The following is a 22,726-nucleotide window of genomic DNA, read 5'->3' on the forward strand; positions in this document are numbered from 1 at the left end:
CAGACCATAAATCGCTGCGGTAACCTTTGGGAGGTTTGGTCAGTGGTCAGATTCAGGAAAAAGCTGAATACACACAGCCTTTAGTCATTACTTCTTGTTGTGTTTTTCAGTTGTCTTTCTTGTTGGCATTTTATTCATGCTGCTGATCCGACTGCAAATGAAGAGCAGATATATTCCAAACTGAGACCATCCACGCATCTGTAATTTGAAACACAGAGAATTCCACTCTGACAACACGAATGAAAACAAATGATGCTACTTTCTGAAGGGCGCCCGTTAAACCCTGAAATCCTCGAATCCCTGGTTAATAAAACGATTACCATTTCACTCCCTGCATTCTCTGCTCTTGTTCGTATAAACTTGCAAAGAGAGTGAGCAGGAATAGATTTAGAGTTTCACTCAAGGACACCCAGATGAGAAACAACAGAAGGTAATGATGTCTTCAACTCTTCACAAATGGATGTACAGTGTTTTGGCAGCAGCTTCAAATGATGCAAATTCATTTTGTAAGATGAAAACGAGGGCTGTCTGTTAGTGATGGGGTCAATAACTCAATTCGAACTTTGAATAGGTTCCTAAAAATAGATATACGAACCTTGTTAATGACCAATTTAGATGGAGCAGTTTTAATATATCTGTAATATCTGTATTTATATATTCAGTCCAGTCCAGGCTCTCTCTAGATGTAATTTTGTAAATGGGTTAAGGTTTAGGCAATTACTTGATTATTGTTATTAACAAACAAGATGGAATCGGTGAGAAATAAGATGTATTGAATGGTTGAAAATGAGTTGATCAAAAAACTAAAGAAATTAAAAGAGTTAACAAGAAGTTAATTCTGTCCAAGAGGCTTTGTGGTCGTAAAACGATTCACAGGTCAGGTTTATTAACACCTTCACAAATGTGGAGCTGAGGTTTAAACCGTGCAGGTGGTGGAAGAACAGGTTAGACACTCAGGGAGGCAGAGAGACAGTCAGGCAACAAGAACAAAACACTGGACGAGATAAAGAAGCTGACGACCTTGTGAAGAAGGGAGTGAAGAGCCGGGGAATACATACTGCAGGACTTTCTGCCATATGAGATTCATGACTAATATGAAAACAACTGTAAAGAAGTGCTTGTAGAGGGGGCCCTCTGTGGGCCCTGAACCTCTAACTGCTCCACAACAGCTGCCCACTGCTTCTAATCAGGATGGGTTAAATGAAGAGAACAAATTCTGCATGCACTGTCCTGTGTATAAATTATATGTGGCCAATAAAGTTGATAATCTCCCTTTCTGTGATCACTCAAAATTTGTGCAGCTTGAAATTTATTTATAATGTTAAGAATGTGGGTAAAAATGTTAGAGAAAAGTGGCTGCAGCTTTAAATCAAAATCATTTTTCAAAGGTGAAATTGTTCCTGTTTTTTGTCTGACTGTGTACTCAGCTCCAGTCTATGATTTTTTTTTTTTTTTACAGCCGAGAGTTAAATCTCATCTGGAGCCTCAAATCCAGCGATCACTCAAGAGAGGGACTGATACAGAGAGAGAGAGACAATCTGCCCCGGTAAAGTAATTGAGCAGGGTCTCCTTTTGTAAAGTCATTATCTCTGAGCCCTCGCCCACTGAAGTTCAACACCAATCACCCACAATCCCCTGTGTTTCCCATGGCAACCTGGGAGATGAGTGAGTTTCTGCAGGAGTGACCAATTTCTTATTGTACTTCATAATTTATGTTCATTAGCACACAGTTATTAAACAGTCTAATTGAAACATGTGAATTACAGGGAGAAAGTCCAATTTAAAAAGACGTGCTTCCAGTGAAGTGACGGAGGACAAAATTCACAGCTCGTTGTGTCCAAAAATATGTAAACCAAAGTATCTGAAGCCAGGATGAGTCCAATCTGCAGTATAAAACATGATACCGTCCTAATTTGCCAATCATATGATATATATTGTGGTATTATATATCATATGTATGTAGGGACCATTCTGCCCAACAAGTACATTTAGCTATTTTACTTTTACATAAGTTAAATCTTGAACAACAGAGTATTTTTACAGAAGGGTACTGCTACTGGTTACAACAGCAACAGTTTAACTATCAACTAAAACACACCTCTCACACCTACGTGTCCAAACATCTCCTTATGTTTCAGCCGTCCTGCTCACTCAGTCAGCGTATACAGTGTTTGGACCAGAGGTGAAGCAGCCTCTTAACCTTTTTTATGGAGCTTTAATTCACATTTGGCCTTCCAGCGAGTTTCCATGCTTCACCAGCTCCCACAGTTAAATGAGATTTATACCCTGCAAAGTCTTCGGAGGGGTCTTAACAGCCACACACACACACACACTTCTTATGAGTCTGATGACTTCTGGTAGTTACATCGAAAGTGAGCGACCTCGTAAAAGTGGATGTCTTGTTTCCTCGGCAGCTACATCAATCACAACTGATAATTATGACTGATGGGGGAGGAGCTCGGGCAAATGAAGGCCGAAAAATATTTAGCTGAGCGCAGTGAGCAGGTGTGAGATTAATGGCGATAAAAGTGAGCGAGGGAGGGTGAAGGTGTACCGCGTAGCTTTTTAAGATCAGTAAATCATCTTCACATTAATACTGAGATGTCAGTGTAAGCACCTTTAAATTGAGGGGCCCGTCGGCACCGAGCTCTGCTTTGCATTTTCTGTTTCGGTCAGATTTTGCATTTGTTTAAGGCACAAAAAAAGAACAAGAGGTCTGTCCTTCTCTCCAAGTGTCTCAGGAATTATGTTTATATATATTTATATACAACTCATCTGCAACAGGAGGAAGGACACGCGACGACGCCTGGATTCTGTTCTCTGTTAAAATAAGGAGGACAAACGTTTCTGTAAAATGTTCACGGACCTTTCAGTATAATATCTGTTTGTAGAGACTACAGCATCATGAATCTTTTTTATGGTTATGTTCAAAAAATACTACTACTGTGTAAAAATACTAAAAGTCCTGCTTTTTAAAATCTTACTTTAGGAAAAGTACAAAATATGCTTAAAGTACCAAAAGTGTGACGAAAGCTGTCAAATAGACGGTGTGTAGAAGTAGAAGTAGAAAGTAGCATCACATGGAAATACTCAAGTAAAATAAAAGTACCTTAAAACTGTACTTCACAAAATAAATTGAGCAAATGTACGTACTTACTTTGCACAAACTGCATGTGTGTGGAAACATCCACTGAGGCAAACACACAGTATTAATAAGTGGTAAACAACTTATCAAATACTAAATTTATGTCCGTATTTTTGCCAATTTATTCTTGTACTCCACCACATCTCAGACTGAACTGAACGTGAACACTGATCTCTGCTATCAAACTCCTGCAGGTTGTATGTCCAACAAATACCTCAACCAACTCCCCTCTTATTTGCATGGATTGTAAAGGTTTCGTTGTGGGACAGATGAAGGTTAAATCAAACAAAAACAGGTTATTTTTCACGAGTTTACAAGTATGATTGTGTGACAGTATTCAGCATGACTGTGTGGCAAGACTTTAAAAACTTTAAGTCACTTGTTGATTGTTGTCGCACAGTGTTGCTATCTGCGGACGGACGCTGTGGTTTTTACTCCCAGGATTTCAAAGTGGTTCACGGCAAAGCTGTGTGACTGACAGACGGGTTAATCAAGTCGTTTTTAATCTCGCTGAAAAGCTCCCCGGCCGATTCCTATTATCATAATGAGCTCTCGCTTCTGTTTCAAGAAATCACATCTGCGCTCACATCACAGGAAGATGGAGGGCGCTTCCTGTTGCTGAAAGGTCACCGCTTCGATCAGGACAGAACAGACATCACACGCGTGTCCTTGAGCGAGATGCTGAAACACTTTCTGTCTTCTAGAGCAAGCTTAAAAGCCACATTGTGCAGCTTCCGGCTACTAGTGCAACTTTTATTTCAGCCTCAATATAATGAATCTGCCTCAGAAGTTCATGTTGTAATCAGCAATGACACTGATTTTCTTTACACCTTAAAACATCCAATAAAAGTCGATGTCCTTAATCAGGTTTTTAATGCTTCTGTGTGTCTGTCTGCAAAAATGTAATTATAGCAGATTGTTGCATGGCCAAATCAAGAGATGCCTTCACACAGAGGTTTTTAGGAAGGGCTGAGTACAATTTGATTATCCACATTTAGGTAAGTTTTAGTATTAAACCATAAGTATGGAGACACGTTCATGTACTTTTGGGGTGTTTTAATTTGCAGGTCATAAACTGTATTCTAATAAAAGCAAGAACCTGTTAAAAAGAAGCTGAAATTTAGATTTTAAACTGACTAAAGTAAACTTCAGATGCATCCAAGCCGTTATATTAATCAGTGGTGGAAGAAGTATTCTGATCTTTGCTTAAAAGTAAAAGTACCAATACCACACTGAAAATACTCAAGTAAAAGTATGTAAGTATTATCAGCAACATGTACTTAAAGTATCAGTAAGTAAGAGTAGTCATGGTGCAGTAAAATGTTTCACTATTACATCTGATGTTTCTGGATTAATATTCATGCTGCATTTTACTGCTGTAGATGTTTAAGGTTGAGCTCATTTTATATCCTGACGGAGTTTAATTTACAGCAATGCATCATCATGAATTTTGGGCTGTGGACCCTCACAGACAAAACAATATCGTTGTCAAATGGACCCTTGTGGGTCTTTGCAAAAGTAAAATTGGAGCTTTTGGAAGTTTAATTTTTGTCTGACACTTTTAATTCTTTTCCAGTTTTAGTTAATCTGCTGTGATTTATTTAATGTAGTTCTCTGTTTTGCATCATTGTAAAAGGAAACGACTCCGATTTCATGAAGGCAAGGCAACCCCACCCTTCCCCCAAACACATGGATAGTAACTTACAGATATTAGTCATCAGCAGTATTTATAACAAGACCAAATAACAAAAAACATGTTTCCTACAAACTCCATCTGCTGAGGAAGACGATGTGAATTGTTTGAAACAGCTACTAATGGACCTTGAGATTGTTTCCCAAAAAAGAGCAATGCAGATGTCAAACAATATGTGGTGCATAAGCATCAACCAGACATGCAAACCAAAGTCTGCACTGATAAACCACATATTTAAATTTCAGGACGACTTAACTTTAAGGATGAGATACAACAGAGTGTCCTAATTTTGCAAATCTGTCATGTACCAGGGATTTTCTTTGCATTGTGTCACTTATTTTATTCAGTTAGAAGTCACAGCTCGATGAAGTGTGGCTCATCGTTTCTTCGACATCAGTAATCCTCTCTGACGGTCGGGGCAGCGACGTGCCGGCCTCCTCGAGAGTCTCAAACGTTGCTGCTATGACCTGACGGGAGCTTAGCGCTCACCATATGGTGTTGTGGTTATCAGGGGCTGTTTCTGTGTGTGCGGGGGAGGTTTCGGTGGAAAGATTAGCTCTGTGTGGTCGCTGTCACACTGGGGCTCGCAACAAGATGGTCAAAACACTGAAGAAGACGCTTTTATTGTGGCATGAAATGACTTTCTGTGCTTTAGTTTGACGCTTTGCAGATGTAGCTGAATTATAGATAGATGGATATTGACTGTTTAATGTGCCAGACTTTCTTTAGAATGACAGGGAATTAGAAAGTGATTGTTTCTTTTTTCACAAGGAGAGGCTGGTGAATGTCATCTAATCTAATAAAGTTGTTCATAAGTATGTTTTACTGTGGTTTTTCCCACTCAAAGAGAACAGAGGTTAACCTGAAACTGGTGGCGCTCCTCTGGCTTCAGCCTGTAGATTCCTTCTTTTACTCCACTGATTTAAAAAAAGTTGTCTTAAGCAGTTTGTGGCTCCAGAAGTCTGATAAAATTTGGAAAAAGTAACCTGGGGTTGTGAATCATAGCAGACCTCTGTAGCCCACTCCTCACAGGAACTCTGCCTGAATTGTTGAAAAGTTGCACTATGGGTAACGTAGGCGCAAGGTTTTGACAAAGAATAAGAATGTGCAGAATGAAGAAGACAATATCTCCGGTTGTGGAATATCTATTGTGAGTCTTTTTCAAAACTGTCCATCGTGAAATATGATTCATCATCCGTGTCTCTAAAGTCTGTTGCCCAGGGACAACAGATGCAAGTTAGCTGCTAGCTAACTCTGGTGCAATTATTTTAATTGTGCGCTGTCAAATAAACAGTAAATTAAAAAAATAAATCAATGGTTAAAAGAAAAACTAGACATCAAACTTTTGAGGAGCAAATAGACGAGACTCGGACACTGTCACTCGCCGAAACCATAATTCTAATCATGATTGTCTCATGATTCATTACGGCATTAGCTTTTCTTAAACCTTTTCTTTAAATATCACGACCTACAGTCAAACCTTTCTGACGTCCATCTGCCTCTTTCGGACATAACAAGCGCTGACTCAGAATTGAAAGCGTAGTACACAGACAGATAAGCCGGGCCCTGAAGCCTCACTGTCTGCTTACTAAGGAGGACGTCAGGACATCCACCAACTGTGTGATCTGTATGTGATCTGACTTAATTAACTGACCAGCGAGCTAAAAATGGCTCTGATGCCTCTGACAGACTGTGATGTGCAGGAGGTGTGGTAGTTTGTGTTCAAGATAAAACTCAGTATGGACACTAAAGTCTTCTTCTTCTTTGAATGCTCATCATTTACAAGTAGGGCAGGTCGAGGGGCCCTCTCTTGAAAAGGGTCCCTGTTGGAGTTTCCAGTTTAAAGACCTCCATTATATAGTTTTATGCTTACATAGTGCTAATACTTTTAAATACTGGATTTAATCAAATTTCCATCAGGAGTGTCCCAGCAGCGAAAAAGCTGCACAGAGAGTGGGAGGACCTGGTGGTTATTAGGGGTCCCTGCAGCTCATTTTTGCCCCCACATGCATGTAGAAGATTAAAGCTGTTGTTTCTCTGTGTGTCCTTTTCCTCTAAGAAAACACACAGTTGACCAGAGCGCTGACACCGCCACAGCAGTGAGTGAAACGTGGTGGAGAAAATGTTGTGCGACTAGTTTCCGCATTAATGATAAGAACAACAATAGTCTAGTTTACTAACAGGGCAACAGAACATGCAACAGATCAGAGTCACGGTGAATTTTACGCCCCCTGCTGAAGAACTACAAACAGCCTTGTGCGTTTATACTTGCTATTTGTACAGATCTGAAAATTTCGATTTTTATTGAGTGAAACTTTTGATTGATTTGTGTAAACTGTCTAAAATAAGAGTTAAGATAAGTTGGTTTCAACAAGTTTTCCAACCTAAACTACAACATAGTTCGTTTGTCCATGCCTCCAAAAACAACACATACGAGCATTAACTACGATGCATAAGTCAAGAGACCTATGTGACATGAAGCACGGGGTTAATGTTGTGAAACTGTCTCAGTGTGGTTATGTTTAGCCAATAAATACTACTTGGTTAGATTTAGGAAAACGTCATGGTTTGGGTTAAAGTAGGTACATTACAAAAGTCAGTAACGTTATTTAAGTTAAAATTCGGTAACTCAACATTTGCTTGGTTTTACATGGGACTCAAATGCCATTCTCCTTAGTGAAAGTCCAGTGTTTGCCTCATTAAGCGGAGTTTCTGCCTATTTACAATGCGTCCCCCGACTTCCTCCTTAATATAAAAAAAAGAAAATATGGCTGGTAATAACTTGCTGCACAAATTACCTATATTGCTGTTGGTTGAGATAAATTCACTTTTCTATACTTGTGACTTGAAACATATGAATGAAAAAAGAGTTTGTCTCTGTATCTTCAAGCAACAATGAATAAAATAAAGAATTATTTAGCAAAATTACACTTAATTCTTGAAACAAGATCATTTAGAAAGAAAAGAAAATATTTACTCTGCAGCATGGCTGACCCCAAACAGTAGACAATTCGATGTTTTGGTGGGCGGAGCCTGATTTGACTGTCAATCTCATAGTCGAAGCTTCGCAGCAGCGTTATGAAACTAGCATCATACCATTTTGGCGATATAGGGGAGATTTTCAATAGAACTACCAGTTTTTCTCCTAATAAGTTAATATACAGCCTATTACAATATTAATTTATTACAATATCCAAAATTGTAACCCTAACCCTTAATGTAGGGGGTGTCAGTGTACATGTGTAGGCTTAATGTGTGTGTGTGTTTGTAGTGGCAGAAGAGGAAAACTTGCTGAAGAGACGGAGCCCCAGCTTCACCGGTGTTGTGCAATGTTGTCTGTACCTCGTGGGACGTTGTGATCATTTATCACCATTGATGAACCACACAAAGATTATTATATTGTTTTTAAACAGTACTTGAAAAACACCCCGTGAGGAAACGCGATGTGCGTCACGCACACAAAACTCAGCCGCAAGAACGGTGAATGGCAGGCAAACAGAGAGAAAGGGGTCAGCAAAAAGCCTCTGTTTAGCTGGAAATGTACAGTGTAAGTTACAGTGACTAATAAATAGAGACTGCAGCTCTGCAGCTTTTCAACATTTAAGCGGAGCTAACGTTACAACCCCCGCAATCGCCGCCACACACATGATTCAACTGTCACGCGACAATGGGCAAGACTTGTCAATTCAGATTCGACTATGTAAATGCTTAGTCGGGGACAGCCCTAATCCGCAGAGAGATTTAGTTGCTTGTGATTTCTGTACGCAATCCAATGGAGTAAATGTCTTAAGATGTGTTTGTGAACATGTTAAGTCAAAATGACTGTGAAAAAGAAGATTTAAAGGGCCAGTATGAGACTAATCAGCTTGTGATGGATTGTTGTTCGGAGTGATTCATCACTGACCTTCATTCAGTCCACAGACTTTAAACCTGTTTATTGTCTCGTAGTGTGTTTTCAGTCCAATTAGCCTGTACTGGAAGGAGGAAGTAGAGATGTAGGCCATCATGTAGGTGTGTGTGTGTGTGTGTGGAGGATAGAGCGCTCTGATCCAGGAGCCTCTAATCCCGTCAGGGGGGTGAGAGTGGAGGCAGGAGAGGATTATGGGATTAGGGAGGGGAAGATGCGACATGAGATGGCCACTCTGCAGCTGCAAAAGCCCTGCAACGCTGGCACGTTCGATGTTGCCATGGTAACGGAGAGAGGGTGCAGGTTATAATCTGCCGCAATGGCTCAATACGGCGCCAAAAGAAAAAAAGGATGTTATAATAATAATGTTGATTTGTTCCCATTTAAGGTAAAATGTGTCTCTTTCTTTAGTTTACATAGAATTTAACATCATCTGCATACTGGAGTAATTTTAGACATTCTGACTGAAACATTTACATATTCTGTAATCTGTTCTGTAGAGAAGCCTTTTCCACACAGGTAAAGACACATGAGCAGACAGGTTGTAAACAAACATTCAGGAAAGGCAAACCTTTGCAGTCAAACCCATCACAGTTTGTGGAATATTTGCTTCATTGACAGTTGTTTCAACCTATTACAGTCAGTTGTGGTAGTTGCCACGTGCTTGTCTCACCTCTCCTCCGTCTTAATGTTGAAGTCCAAATTTTCTGGCCAGCAGCGTAACATAATTGTGATTGGCCCCGGTGCAAATTGCAATTGCAGCCATTGATCAGCACCACAGACATCACCCAAAGTACCAAACGCAAATCTTACAGCCAGCACTCGACTCAGACCTGCTGTCTTCAACTATAAAACAACCGAAATAAAAAGCAATCCAGGAAAGCACAGCAACTCATTATGCCAGCACAGTATGAATGAATGGAAGAAGACATCTGATCACGACTACTGCAATGCACTTTATATAGGCGTGAATCAAACTTCTCTTTCACACAGTTAGTCCAAAATGCTGCCGCCCGTTCCTAAACAGGAACCCGGAAACATGAACACATTACTCCCATTCTGATCTCGCTTCACTGGCTTCCTATAAATTTTAGAATACATTTTAATGGGTTGGCATCTCAGTATATCTCTGAGCTTTTGCACATTTATACCCTGCCAAGTTTATTGAGGTCTGCGGATCATATGCGGCTAATTGTGTCAAAGGCTAGGATGAAAACTAGGGGTCACCGTTCCCTTTCAGCAGTGCCCCCAAATTGTGGATTGCTTTACCTCCACATATTAAACTGGCACCCACCCTCCAAACTTTTAAATCTCGTTTAAAAACACATTTGTAATCCTTGACATTTACTGCACCATAAAGAGTAGCTGTGGTCCTTGTTGTTGTTGGCTTTGTTAATGTTATGTTTGTATACTTTTATGTTGTTTTATGTATTATATTGAGGTTAAGCACTTCGGTAACCTTGCTGTCAATAATCCAATAAAGTGGATTGGATTGGATTGGACGATCCACATGGCAATGGTCGTTGACAGAGGGTTGTACCAGGACGGAAGTTAAGCAATGTACTGCTGTGGACAGCTTCAGCAGCAAAACGTATTACAGCCACCTAAAAGAAGACCAACTGAAACAAATCAATATCAATAAACTGAGGACACACTGACACTGATCTACTACAGTAATACACCAACTCTGGATAAGTACCTCATCAAGTCCTACTTCAAAAATCCCAAACTATCCCTTTAACGCTGCAGGTTCAGTCCTGAGAATAAACTATTTCAGCTCACTAAAATGTTGAGCTGCTGATAAAAGGTTAATAAGACTTAATCTGTAAGACAGGAACATGTGGAAACACTAATTCTTTGATAATACCTGGGACAATACCACAGCTGGCACATTGTTTTTCTTGGTTTAATGAAAGTCAGATTTGAAGGGCGAATCAGAGACCCAATAAATTGACAAATGTGTTTTTGTAGTGACAGTGTGTTGGAGAGACAGGAGGATACGGGAAGACAGAAAATCATCTCCTCTGAGCTCCAGGCGACAACCGCTGACCTTCTCAAATCACCTGAGTGGCTTAATTGCAGCCATAACTCAAGGTAACACCCTACACAGTAACACTCACAGCGGCCCTGACCCTTCAGAAAACACTTTGCTCTTTCGTAACACCCAGGTTTGTGGCAGTTTGTCCGCAGCTGCAATGTGAACAACCGAATCAGACAAATGGGATTTGGAGTTTGACAGCCAGATTGAGGATCCATCCAGATTAGCTGTGATCTGTTGCCATGCAGACAGACATGATGCCAGGAAATAATCCAGCAGAGAGAAATGCCAGCTAGGGCAGGCACCATGATACCACCAGGCATAAAGTAAACTGGGCTCCGGCAGCAGCCGTTGAGCAAGAAGGGTGAACTACTTTCTCTTTTTCACCTATTGAAATCAACAGAAAGACACCAGCAGGGATCCAATTCAAAGAAATTTGAAGAAGACTTACACCAGTGTTGATTTAGCAGCTATTTTAGATTTTTATCTGAATCTTTAGATAAATGCTTATTAGTTTTAGTTACATTTTAGTCATTTGTATTCATCATTGCAATTTAGTTAACTGTAAAGTTAAAATATTTAAGTTAAAATATTTTCTCTCTTTAAATTAATTAAATTAGTCTAATACAACTGTCTAATTCAAGTGTTGAAATTCACAAAGCAACAAGTGAAGTGCAGCCAAAGTTGTACAGAGGCTCTGCGGGTCTGCAGCATGGGCATCAAAAGTAGGTGGTCCAAGGGGCCATTGCCCACCCGCTCCCCACAAACGAGGGCCAGTACAAACTGAAGCTCAAGGATGCATCAATACCGACCTTAAACTTGTAACTTGTAAGTTTTGACAGTTTTGGCCTGTTGAACTTGGCACCTAATGTGGCCAAAGCATCTATAAATACACATGCTGGATCCTAGCACCATCTTGAGGTCACATTTTCCACTCATCTTAACATTTTGAAGTTATGAACCAACTGAGACGGTCTAATTTTATCCTTCAATGCAAAAATATCCCTCTTTTTACATATTATTTTTCTGTAACTGAGACCGCAAAATCCTATTTTCTGAAAATAAGTAAAGAATTCTACATTTTTATTTAACAGTTCAACATGTTTAAGTTATCAATTTTTATTGATTATAATGAACATAAATAAAATGAATAACTGTAATAGTTGGGGGTTCAGTTCCTAATTTGGCTGAATGTGGAACTTGAGGATCTGTTCCTGACAAGCTGCTGCCCTCTAATGCCGAATTGTGAGAATTACAAGTTGAAACTGTAAATTCTGTTTTTTGCTTATTGGAAGCAGGTTCTTCCTCCCAGAGGGACTTAGATAGAAGTAAACAGGAAATTCTGCCAAAACAATACTTTAAATAACGAGAAGATAAAAAGGTCAGAGGTCACAGTAGGGTGATAGTAAATTACTTTAGGAAAAACAAATGATTAACCATTAAAAATCTAAAATAAGATCCTAAAACTCAGGTTAACATCGGCTGCCAGGTGATGACTCAGCAGCCTGGCAGAACCTTTTCCAGCCCAGCAGGAGGCGCTGACCAGGTTGCCAGAGCGACAGCTCAGCTCTGGGACCCCGGGTCGGTTCTGAGGACACCTCGGCCTTTTGAGGACGCCATCTCCCTGGTGATGAAATGCTGAAGGAGACACAACAGAGGAGAAAGAAAGAGGGGCTGATTGTTAAAATGCTGAAGTGTAAAATCAGTCAGGGTTGTGGACTGGGATTAAAATCGAAAAAAAAAAAACACATTTGTAATAGGTTTACAAGTTAAAAAGCGGTTTTGTTTTAATATTAAACATTAAAAGTGCATGAAATACTCTAACAAGTACACCAAAAACTCAAACAAATACACTGAAAACTATACAATAAAAAGAAATCAACAACTTTGACCACGTAAAAGTTAGAGATATTAAAAAGTACATAAAATTACTTTTTATGTAAAGTGTCACAATATTTAAAAGTCACATTTATTTACTGAGCTATCTCACAATTCTGAATTAATACATCACAAAACTGAGATAATAAGTGCAGGATTCTACCTTATAGGTCATACCTTTGGCATGGTAAACTTAAACTATGAGACAAAACATGACTGAAAAAATTTATTAAGTTAATTAGTTATTAATTATTATTAGTTTCTTTCAAACCCTTTTCTTCCACACAAAAAGAGGTTATAATTTAAAATACTGAACTACTGTACAAACTACTACAAATGTATGATACTGTGTTCAAATTATGACTTAGTAATAGATAGTAATAAAAATTAACAAAGTCAAAAGTAGGAAAGTACTTAATATAATAAGTTTTGAAATAGTAAATAAAAATTATGAAGCAGTAATTAAAAGTTTGCGCTGCAAAGTCAAATTTTAAAAAATCCAAAATCAAAACAGTTTTTGACAAAATGTCTTCTTGAAAACTAAAAAATAACTACTGTTTGTACTAACTCACTATTATGAGATACTATTAAGCCAGAATTATGAGATGATAAGTTAAACAAATCTACTTTATAAGTCATAATTTTGTCATTATAAATTTATGTAAAATCATAGTAAAGTTTATGTCATAGTAAAGTTATGACAAGCTTAACTCTGAGTAAATCTTTCGCCTTAAAACCCTTAAAGCAATTGATGAAACATGACAGAAAAATGTTAACCACAAAAATTCATTGTATGTAATGTTGGATACTGTGTTCAAAATATGTCTTTATCAAAATTATTATAATTAAAATTGTGATTAAATTTAAAGATTCTGCATTAAAAAAATCCTAATTTTGAGATTATAATTTAAAACGATGGGATAGTGAGTCAGAATAGTGACTTGGTAGATAATGTTTTTAACAGATTAGTCTCACTATTGACACACATTGAGCAGACGGACAAACCAAAAGTCAGACTGACAGATAAATGAAGAGAGAGAGGGAGAAATGATGGATGTTTCCGGTATCTTTCGTTGTCTCTCGGCCCGTTTCTCGGCACAGAGTTTCAGTGTTTGAAGCGAACAATGAATCCGTCTGTTGTCGTCCGCGTGAGGAGTGTATTTCTCAAACAAAGACACAGTTTATCACGTAATAAACGGCTCTGTTCTCGAAACTGAAAATACAAAGAGTGGAGGGTAGGTCAGAGGTCAGAGAAGGCGCTGGACAAAGTCATCTGGGGAATTCAGCACATTGTGGACAGTATAGATATCATATTCACAACATACACTGAACATGCTCTGTCGTAATTTTAATAATGACAAGTTAAGATGCATTCAGCAAATGATTCATGCATCTGCTACAACAACAGTTTTCCCTCCTCCTTATTTACTGTAAGATACTGTAACATTACATTTTTTTGTTAATGACAAATGTTCAGAGCCACAAACGCACATGATGCCTTAAAAATGTTCAAAATTATTTTTATAATCAGCTTGATTATCTGTCTTGCTTGCAGTCTTACATTAATACAGTAGAGTGTTTTCAGGGGACTTAATACAATACGCTATAATGCTGTAATCTATTCTAATAGATTGCATTAGCCTAATACACTGAATTCAGTAAATTCTGTAATGTAAGTTTGACCCACTTTAGTTGTATCTAAAACACACCAAATGTTAGTCAAGTTTACAGCCAAATTTAGCAGAAGACAACGTGACTTTCCATCCCACTGCACTGATATGTGAACCTTAGGGTTCATGGAGAGAAACGCCGGTATTATGCTTTAAAATATTGCAAAAGAGGAGAATGCAACAAGATAACGTAACTAAAAGAGCGAGAGTCAAAGCTCAAACATCTCCATTGAGGTTTTTCATGCGCAAACTGAAAATGTGCACAGACAGGTTTTTAAAAACTTTCACTGTGTGTTTTGCTGACATAAAACCTCTTGTTTAGCAGTCGGTTGTATTAAAGGACACTCTGAGGAGTTGGCCTGTTTTTTTACTTGCTAAAATTAGCATCCCAATTATCACAACAGTAAATGTGAATTACGGATGCACCTTTCTAACCGAGCTGGCTAGCGCCACACCCTCATCCGAATATGGTCACTTCTGGTTCCAAATAAACAAGATTGCCACGGCCAAAATGCCAAACATGAGGCTTCAAAAGAGTAGTCCACAAACCAATGGGTGACGTTACAGTGGCTACCTCCACTTCTTCTATACAGTCTATGGTCCAGACTTTATTTTGCTTTATGTTTGTCAGAGAGCACATTTCAAAGGAAGGTTTTAAATCCAAAATCATACTTTGCTGCCAATATGAATATTTTTCCATTTCCATTTTAAAACCACATCTCTTTCTTTCTCTCCCTTCTGTGCTATTGCTGTTATTTGTTCTTTCTGTCTTTCTTTAGTAACATCATCAAATAATTAGTCTTACACGTTTGGCCCATTTCCTTTTGTAGGCAAAAAAATCTACATTGTACATGTTTTTTCTAAATGTACTAAATCATATCCAATAACAGTATTTTGTAAGGATCCTGCATGTTCTGGGGATACTATCTGATAATCCTAACTGAACTTGATGTATACTTTTCCCCAGAAAAGTTTGTTTACAGCATTTTGGAGTAAAGATCTGGCACTGGGACGTCTCAACTCCTGCCTATTTGGCCGGAGCAGATGTAGTGTTTGTGAGCTCTCTTTGGGCTGCGGAGGGCACACGTCTGGCCAACTTCAACAGTGAAAAGAACGTCTTCATTAACATGCACGACCATCCGCTTCCTCTGAAACGGGCCTTTGTCGCCCAGCAGATGCCCCAAACACAACGAAAAGAAGCAGATCCGGATCAAAGGGAGAACACAGATAGATGGTATACGATACACGATGAACGGACACGGATGCAGAGGGAGGCGTTTGGCGCTTTGTTTGTTCACCTAGCTTCTTCTTAATTAGTTCCCAAGTGCTTGGCATGGTTTTTAAAATTTCTCTCAACTGGAAAAGAGCCATTTATATCAAGTTATCTTTGTGTCATTTTACTTGTTCTGATGCATTATGTTTGTGTTTTCCTTTATATTTAAGTTGTCGTGTTGACTGACAGATCTTTTTCAATGATAAGGTCCACTGAGCTGTGGGGTCCATCCATTAATTTCTGCACCTGCTCGCACAGGACATTCAACGTGGGAATTTAATGTATGGGTCCTGAAGATAGTAAAAAATATTTTTAGAGAGTGGCAGGGACGCAACCATCACCAGTAGTTCTATCCAACTGTTTTTATTACCTGCGTGGAAACGTCGAGTCATGACAGTGAAACCTTCACGTTTGACGTGTTCTCTTCTTCTGCAATAGTAAAACAGCACCCGACAGGTGCATTAGCACCACCTGCTGCTTATCTCAATGAACCAAATCCTCAGAATAAGAGCAGTAGATGGAAACGCACGTAAATCTACATCTTTAGCCAATTTTTGCTAAGAAAAATTTGCGCTACATGTTGATGGAAAAAATCCACTTCAAAACGAGAGACACAGACACACACAGTGATCCTCCTGGTTGCAAAAGTCATCGTTAGAGGACCCAGAACTTGTGTGAAGCACTACAAAAGTCTAAAGCAACCTTTTCCACTTCATGCTACCAGCTGAATTCGATTCGACTCTACTCGCCTTTTCTGGTTTTCCACTGGGAAAATCTGGTACCTGGTACTTTTTTTGGGCGATACCAAAAGGTGACATGAAAACACTGCAGACTACTGATTAGTCAGAGAAAACAAATCCATGTCTGAAATAACCTAGCTAGCACTGCAGTGTGTTTACAGCTGAGCTGCTGCTGCTTATGTTAGCTTAGTTTAGGAGCCCAGTTTGTTTTTAGTTTAGGTTTGCTTTGTTGTTGACCATTCTGGAGGTTTCGAACAAGAGATTATCTCCCCAGTTTGTTATTAAAATTGTTATAAACTTGAATCGTGTTTCTCTTTTCATTATTCTCACACAAGATTACGACATGGCAGTTTTGTGCTGCGTCGCTATGACGACCAGCCACATTGAGGGGTAACTATTTCTGCAATGGAAAACCAAAGCGAGCCGAGTAGAGGCGAGTTGACCTGGCGCCATGCGGCGGGAAAGGGCTTGAGCATTGCAGTCAATCAGGAAACATCCTTGAACAATGACAGAGACCTTTCTTAAAGAGGGCTGGAAGCATCTCTTGGTGTGACACCTAATTACGCTCATCCAACCAAGTCTACCTCCCGTTGAGTCAAACAAATGGGCAGACAAAAGGTGGATGTAGAAGGGGACTCACAGGTGACGCTTGTGTTCTTGTCTTGTTTAAATGGTACTAAAGCTGCAGGATTTGGATTTACATTGAACATAGAAAAATTGGACTTTCTCACTTACCTGTGTCCAGATTGTTTTTATTCTGTCCAGGTTTTTGGGTGTCCTTCTCTTGGATTATGGCCAGTGGCGTGAGTGAGGTTTGGTTTATTTATCAAAGCATTAAAAATGCATATTTTATAGAGGATTTTGGCGAAATGTCAAGGGGTTTTCAGTGAAACTACTTTATAACTGAAGTGACTTGTAAATTGGTCGTTGGCTAGTAAAAGTTTAAAAACGGCTTGTGAGTTTTTGCCAATCTAGAAGCCACTTTCAAAGCCACAATGTTAAAGTAGGCTCTCCTGAACAATTTATCACTACTTACTATATGTCAGTTAATAAGATACATTAAAACATAACAAACACACAACTTACTGCTACTGCTCTAATCCATGTTTACAGAACAGTCACTGTAATACATTCATAGCCAGAGTTGACTTACTTGAGGTTGTGTTTACATATTTTTTACATTTCATGTCTAAAATCTACAACAACTTTATGTTGTATGTTAATCACCTCGGTTATTACATGATTACATTGAGATTAAGACTTGCCCATTAGGCTGGTTTGCACAGGGTTGCAGTGGAGTGAGGGGAGGCGGATAGATGGGATTGGTCAGCAGTTTGAATGACTGGCCGGCTGACCTCAGCGCTGCACCCTCCACATCACCACCCACCGCACTGCTGCAGTATAAAGCCTGTGGTCCATCCTCAGCTTTCACTCTCCGGACTCGCAACAGACAACTAACTCCTGCCTGGACTGACATTGAGGTAAGGTTATTACGTCATCATTAAACTTAATACATGAAACTTAATACAGGAAAAGCCAAAATATGAAAAAGAAATAACCTTAAAAACTTGATTTTCCAGCATCCAACGTGTCAAAATACAGTTTATAATACTGTTTTAATCATATATTGTATCTGTTTTAGGTTGATGCAGCACTTTTTTTGCACTGTCATGCTAGTAAAATGTAGATTTAGTGAGTGGTATAGATGGAAAACAACTTCATGAACTTTGTGCTGTGTGATGTTGATTATTCTTAGTCATTTTGGTTTTGTAGACACTGATAACTATGCATTTGCATGTATTAAAAACGATTGATATTTCAAATTGGATGCTGTCTCTGCTTTGTCTAATCATCTTTAAAGAATGTACATTTCATCATGTGAGACTGGCTTCTAACAAAATCCTTAACAAACATATGTTTTTCTGATTATGATGCAATCAAAGAACAGTGAGCTGATTTTAAATGTGCAATACAAAAGATTTAACTCTTAATTCATCCTTAAAATAATCTTCTGATCAATTGTGATTCTTTGTTTTTTTTTTTCCTGAAGGTTGTTTACCAGTGAGTAAATCCTGATCTCACTGTGTCTCTGATTTTTATTTATTCCTGTTTATGAAAAGGTGAAAAGACAGATGACAATGACCGACCTGGAGACCTCGATGGCGACCATCATCGCAGTGTTTCAGAAGTATTCAGAAAGAGAAGGAGACAAGCACAAGCTGAAAAAGAGCGAGCTGAAGGATCTGCTTAACGACGAGCTGCCAGATCTGATGACGGTGAGACGCACAGATTCAGATCCTTTTACTTAAGTTAAAACAGGGTGGAAATAATGCTTCCGTACTAGTAAAAGTACATTCAGTGTGGAGTAGAGTTAAACTGTTCCCTGGTGTGGAAATGTTACAAGATTGGTTAATAAAGAAAGTTCAGTTTTGAGGTAATTGAGTATTTCCATTTCATACTTCACAACAATTCAGGAGCAAATATGGTACTTTCTACTCCATTATGTTAATCAGACCTGTGTAGTTACTTTGAATATTCATTCAAAACATGTGATTATAGAGTATGATGCATTGTAATATATCACCCTACTCAAAAAAGTAGAGTAGGTAAAATTAGATCCTCCACAACCAGATAAAATATTAAAATGCAGCATTCATCTTAATGGCGTAGTGGTAATATAACCCTACAATATAATACAATAAGTAATTTTTTCTTTGTAATCATTTTTTGTACTTCATTTGAAGATACAGTAAGAAATACTTTTTTATTTTAGATACTATAAATACACCAGTAAATGGTTAAAGTTACTTCATCCTTTTATATTTTTATCCAAACACGTTCAATTTATTGTCCTTAGTCGTATAAGATGCCCTGATGTGAACTTCCCATCCTGCCCTTCAGCATGTGAAAGACCAGGCCACACTTGACAGCCTGATGGAAAGCCTGGACACCGACGGCGACGCCGAGTGCGACTTCCAGGAGTTCATGACATTCATCTCTGTGGTTACCGTCTGTTGCCACGAGTTCTTCGAGCACGAGGACGAGTAAAGGAGGAGGCGAGCACGGAGACAAAGGGGGAGCTACAGTAAATTATAAAGAAGGAGAAGCCTAGCAACGCACAACCTTCTTTGTGCCTTCAGAGCAGGGCAACGTCAGCCAGCAGCCAAAACATCATTGGTGAGGTTTGACTGGTGGCTGGCAAACAGTCCAATGTAGTTACTTTAGCTAAAATCAGATAAAATGTTCCTGCTATTTTACATTTGATTCTAAATATTTAGATGGCTTGTGAAGTCTTCAAAGTGGCTTTCAGATTTTGGTGTGGCTACAAAGGAAACTTAAGTCCGTCTACTCGTTTGGAGTTTGTCTTCTATAGTTGAGATGTGGCTGATAAGTTAGTCAACCAACTACTTAAAGGCACCTGTGTTTAATAAAGCTTGTTGACTATCAAATATTGAAAGTGCCTCCTAAGTTGGTCGTCATTTAAAAAAAACTGAATAGTCTAATGGGCTAGTAAAAGTTAAGATGGCTTTTTGATTTTGGTTTGACAACAAAGTTTGTTACAAAGCCACTGATGCCCTTAATTGTCTTTTTTTAACAGCCAATTTAGCATAATTTCCAACCCCATTCTATAAGTAAAGCTGTTTAAAAACGTTTGAAAAGTACTGACTCGATTTTGTGTATGGCTACCAACTTTGACTACCAAGTTCAGCAAATAAGCAATCAGTGATTTAAGGTTCTTCTGTTGAATGTCTCAAGGGCCAGTAAAGTTGTAAAAATGACTGGTAAGTCTGTCTGCTCTACACATAATGGTCTTTTAATTGTTTAAACGATTGTGGCTGGTATATTTCAGATGTGGCTAGTGAGTTAGCCATTCATGTGAGTTTTAACATTTTAAGAGGCCAGTAAATTGAAAAAGTGACTAACATTTTTATCAACTCCAGTAGCCACTTTAAGAGTCAACTGGCTACTTAGAGGCACCTGCGTTTGAAAAATCTCGTTGACTATCAAATATTAAAAGTGGCTTTTACGTTTGTTGTCATTTGAAACTCATTTAATTGGCTTGCAAAAGTTTTAAAATGGCTCATGAGTTTTAGCTAATCTAGAAGACATCTTTCAGACATTTTAGAAAATGTAGTTGACTATCAAATATTGAAAATGGCTTGTAAGTTTGTCCTCATTTAAAACTGGCTAGTAAACATTTAAAATGGCTTTATCTAATTTAGAAGCCACTTAAGATGCAACGAGTTCACCAATTTTTCAGACATTTTTAAAAATGTAGTTCACTATCAAATATTGAAAGTGTCGTTTAAATTTGTCATCATTTAAAACAAATTTTTTTGGCTAATAAACATTTAAAATGGCTTGTGAGTTTTAGCTACAAGCAATTTTTCAGAGAACATTTTAGAAAATGTAATTGACTACCATATATTGAAAGTGGCTTTTAAGTTTGTCCTCATTTAAAACACATTTGATTGGCTAGTAAAAGTTTTAAAATGGCTTGTAAGTTTAATATAATCCAGAAGCCACTTTGGAAGCAACAATTTAGGAGTTGACCTATTTTACAGATTTAAAAAAATCTAATTGACTGTCAAACATTGAAAGTGGCTTTTAAGCTTGTCATCATTAAAAGAACATTTAATTGGCTATTAAAAGTTCCAAAAGGGCTTGTGAGTTTTAGCTAATCCAGAAACAGTTTTTCAGACAACATTTTAGAAAATGAAATTGACTATCAAATACTGAAAGTGACTTTTAAGTTTGTCGTCATTTAAAATACATTTGATTGAGTTTTTAAATGGCTTGTGAGTTTAACATTATCACTTTGGAAGCGACAGTTTAGGAGAAATCTAGTTGACAGTTAAAATTTAAACTGACAGGTTAAAGTTAATTGGCTAGTAAATTTCTAAAATGACTTTTGTAGTTGCCAGTTTGGTAGAAAACCAGCCATAATTTCAAATTATATTGTAAAATGAAAATCTGGCTGGTAGATTTTGAATGTTGCTAGTAAAGTTGCATTTATTTGATGTTTTACAAAAAACACTGGGCTTGTCAAAGTGGCTGATAAATTGTTTTGTTTTTTCCTTGTTTAGAAGCTCTTTTTACTTTAGACAGTTGGTAAACAAGTAATCTACAATTATTTGCATCATCATAAAAATAAATAATAATTATAAAATGCTAGGATTTTGTAGCAGTTATTACCTATCATATTCAACCTGCTAGAATTTTATGTAACTCTTCTCTTCATGTAAAGAAAACATAAGAAAATCTGTTGGAACAGAAGAGTTTGTCTGCGTATTTTGAAATGTTGAGCACTGGTTTGTTTGGATGTTGGTGATATGAAACGAAATAAATTATCATTGTGGGACTGAGTTTGGAAATGTTTTTTGTGGGATAGAGTAGACATTCAATTGATTAACTGAAAAGGAGGGAAAGCACGTTCTTAAAATTTATTGCAAAAAAATGGCACATGGAAACGTGATGGCTGATTAACGTCATTGTGCTTTTTAAAAGAAAGTAGTTTACAAAAAAAGAACAGATTATACAACATTAATCCTGTTTATTTTACTGAGCCAAGATGATTAAATAGATTTATGGTTGTTTGTTTTTCCCCAAAATGTGCAAAAATGCCATTTCTGAAATGAACTTGCCCAATATATGTTTGGCAAAATATTAATAGCAACAAAGGAACCAACTTTTTACAGTGCTTCTACAGAGGCCCTCAACCATGAAGCACCTGTTGTTTATTGTTTTTCCCAGTGTGTTGCATGCTGCCTTGAGTGTAGATGATTCTTTTTGGTACGGTTAGTGTCTTAAGACATACTGGATCCTAATTTTCTGCAGACTTTGGATCAGTGTTTTCACCCCTTAGACAAAAACTCTATGTATAAACTAAAACTAAACATTTAGACAGAGAACTTTATAAGGAAGTAAGAAAACAGATTCAGTCATTAAAAATGTTTCTTTTTTTGTCAGATTTGCAAGAAATCCGGATTCGTGCCAACACATTGAAACCTTAAACTCAGTGACCTTCTTTAATCCCTGTAGAGTTGAAGCATACAGAACTTTCTTTTACAGTCTTTCATGACAGGAAATCGCGTCAATTGTTGGTTCTTATCACACCATTATGTCACTTTAAAGAAAGCCTGAGGCATTTTCCCACAGTGTTCAGTCCAGATTTGCCGAGAACAATGCCAAATAAACTTCACTGACATATAAAATATTACAGGTCGGTGTGAACCACCATCTAATCTTTTACAACCTTCAGGTGTGAGGTAAGTTAAGGTAACGCCTCTCCCCACTGACCTCATTAACCTCAACCTAAGTAACTAGATGATTAGAGTCACCTGAAGGTGAAGTGAGCCTAAAAACATTTGCTGTATATTTC

General features: G+C 38.0%; 1 protein-coding gene across 2 annotated transcripts; it reads left to right on the plus strand.

Annotated features, from left to right (window-relative positions):
* The first annotated feature begins 290 nt into the window (after nucleotides 1–290).
* On the plus strand, nucleotides 291–21,706 carry s100b (S100 calcium binding protein, beta (neural)). 2 transcript variants are annotated; one of them, XM_046040767.1, is made up of 6 exons: nucleotides 291–430; nucleotides 1,460–1,546; nucleotides 10,717–10,839; nucleotides 17,631–17,825; nucleotides 18,465–18,620; nucleotides 19,246–21,706. In XM_046040767.1, the coding sequence occupies exons 4-6, from the start codon at nucleotides 17,661–17,663 to the stop codon at nucleotides 19,390–19,392; spliced, it is 468 nt and encodes a 155-aa protein (XP_045896723.1). In that variant the 5' UTR covers nucleotides 291–430; nucleotides 1,460–1,546; nucleotides 10,717–10,839; nucleotides 17,631–17,660; the 3' UTR covers nucleotides 19,393–21,706. The 2 variants fall into 2 exon arrangements, with proteins under 2 accessions (XP_045896723.1, XP_045896792.1); XM_046040836.1 differs by lacking the exons at nucleotides 291–430; nucleotides 1,460–1,546 and having other exon boundaries at nucleotides 10,803–10,839; nucleotides 17,617–17,825.
* The last annotated feature ends 1,020 nt before the right edge of the window (nucleotides 21,707–22,726 follow it).

The sequence above is a fragment of the Micropterus dolomieu genome, linkage group LG01, assembly GCF_021292245.1.
Source record: "Micropterus dolomieu isolate WLL.071019.BEF.003 ecotype Adirondacks linkage group LG01, ASM2129224v1, whole genome shotgun sequence".
Taxonomy (NCBI): Eukaryota; Metazoa; Chordata; class Actinopteri; order Centrarchiformes; family Centrarchidae; genus Micropterus; species Micropterus dolomieu.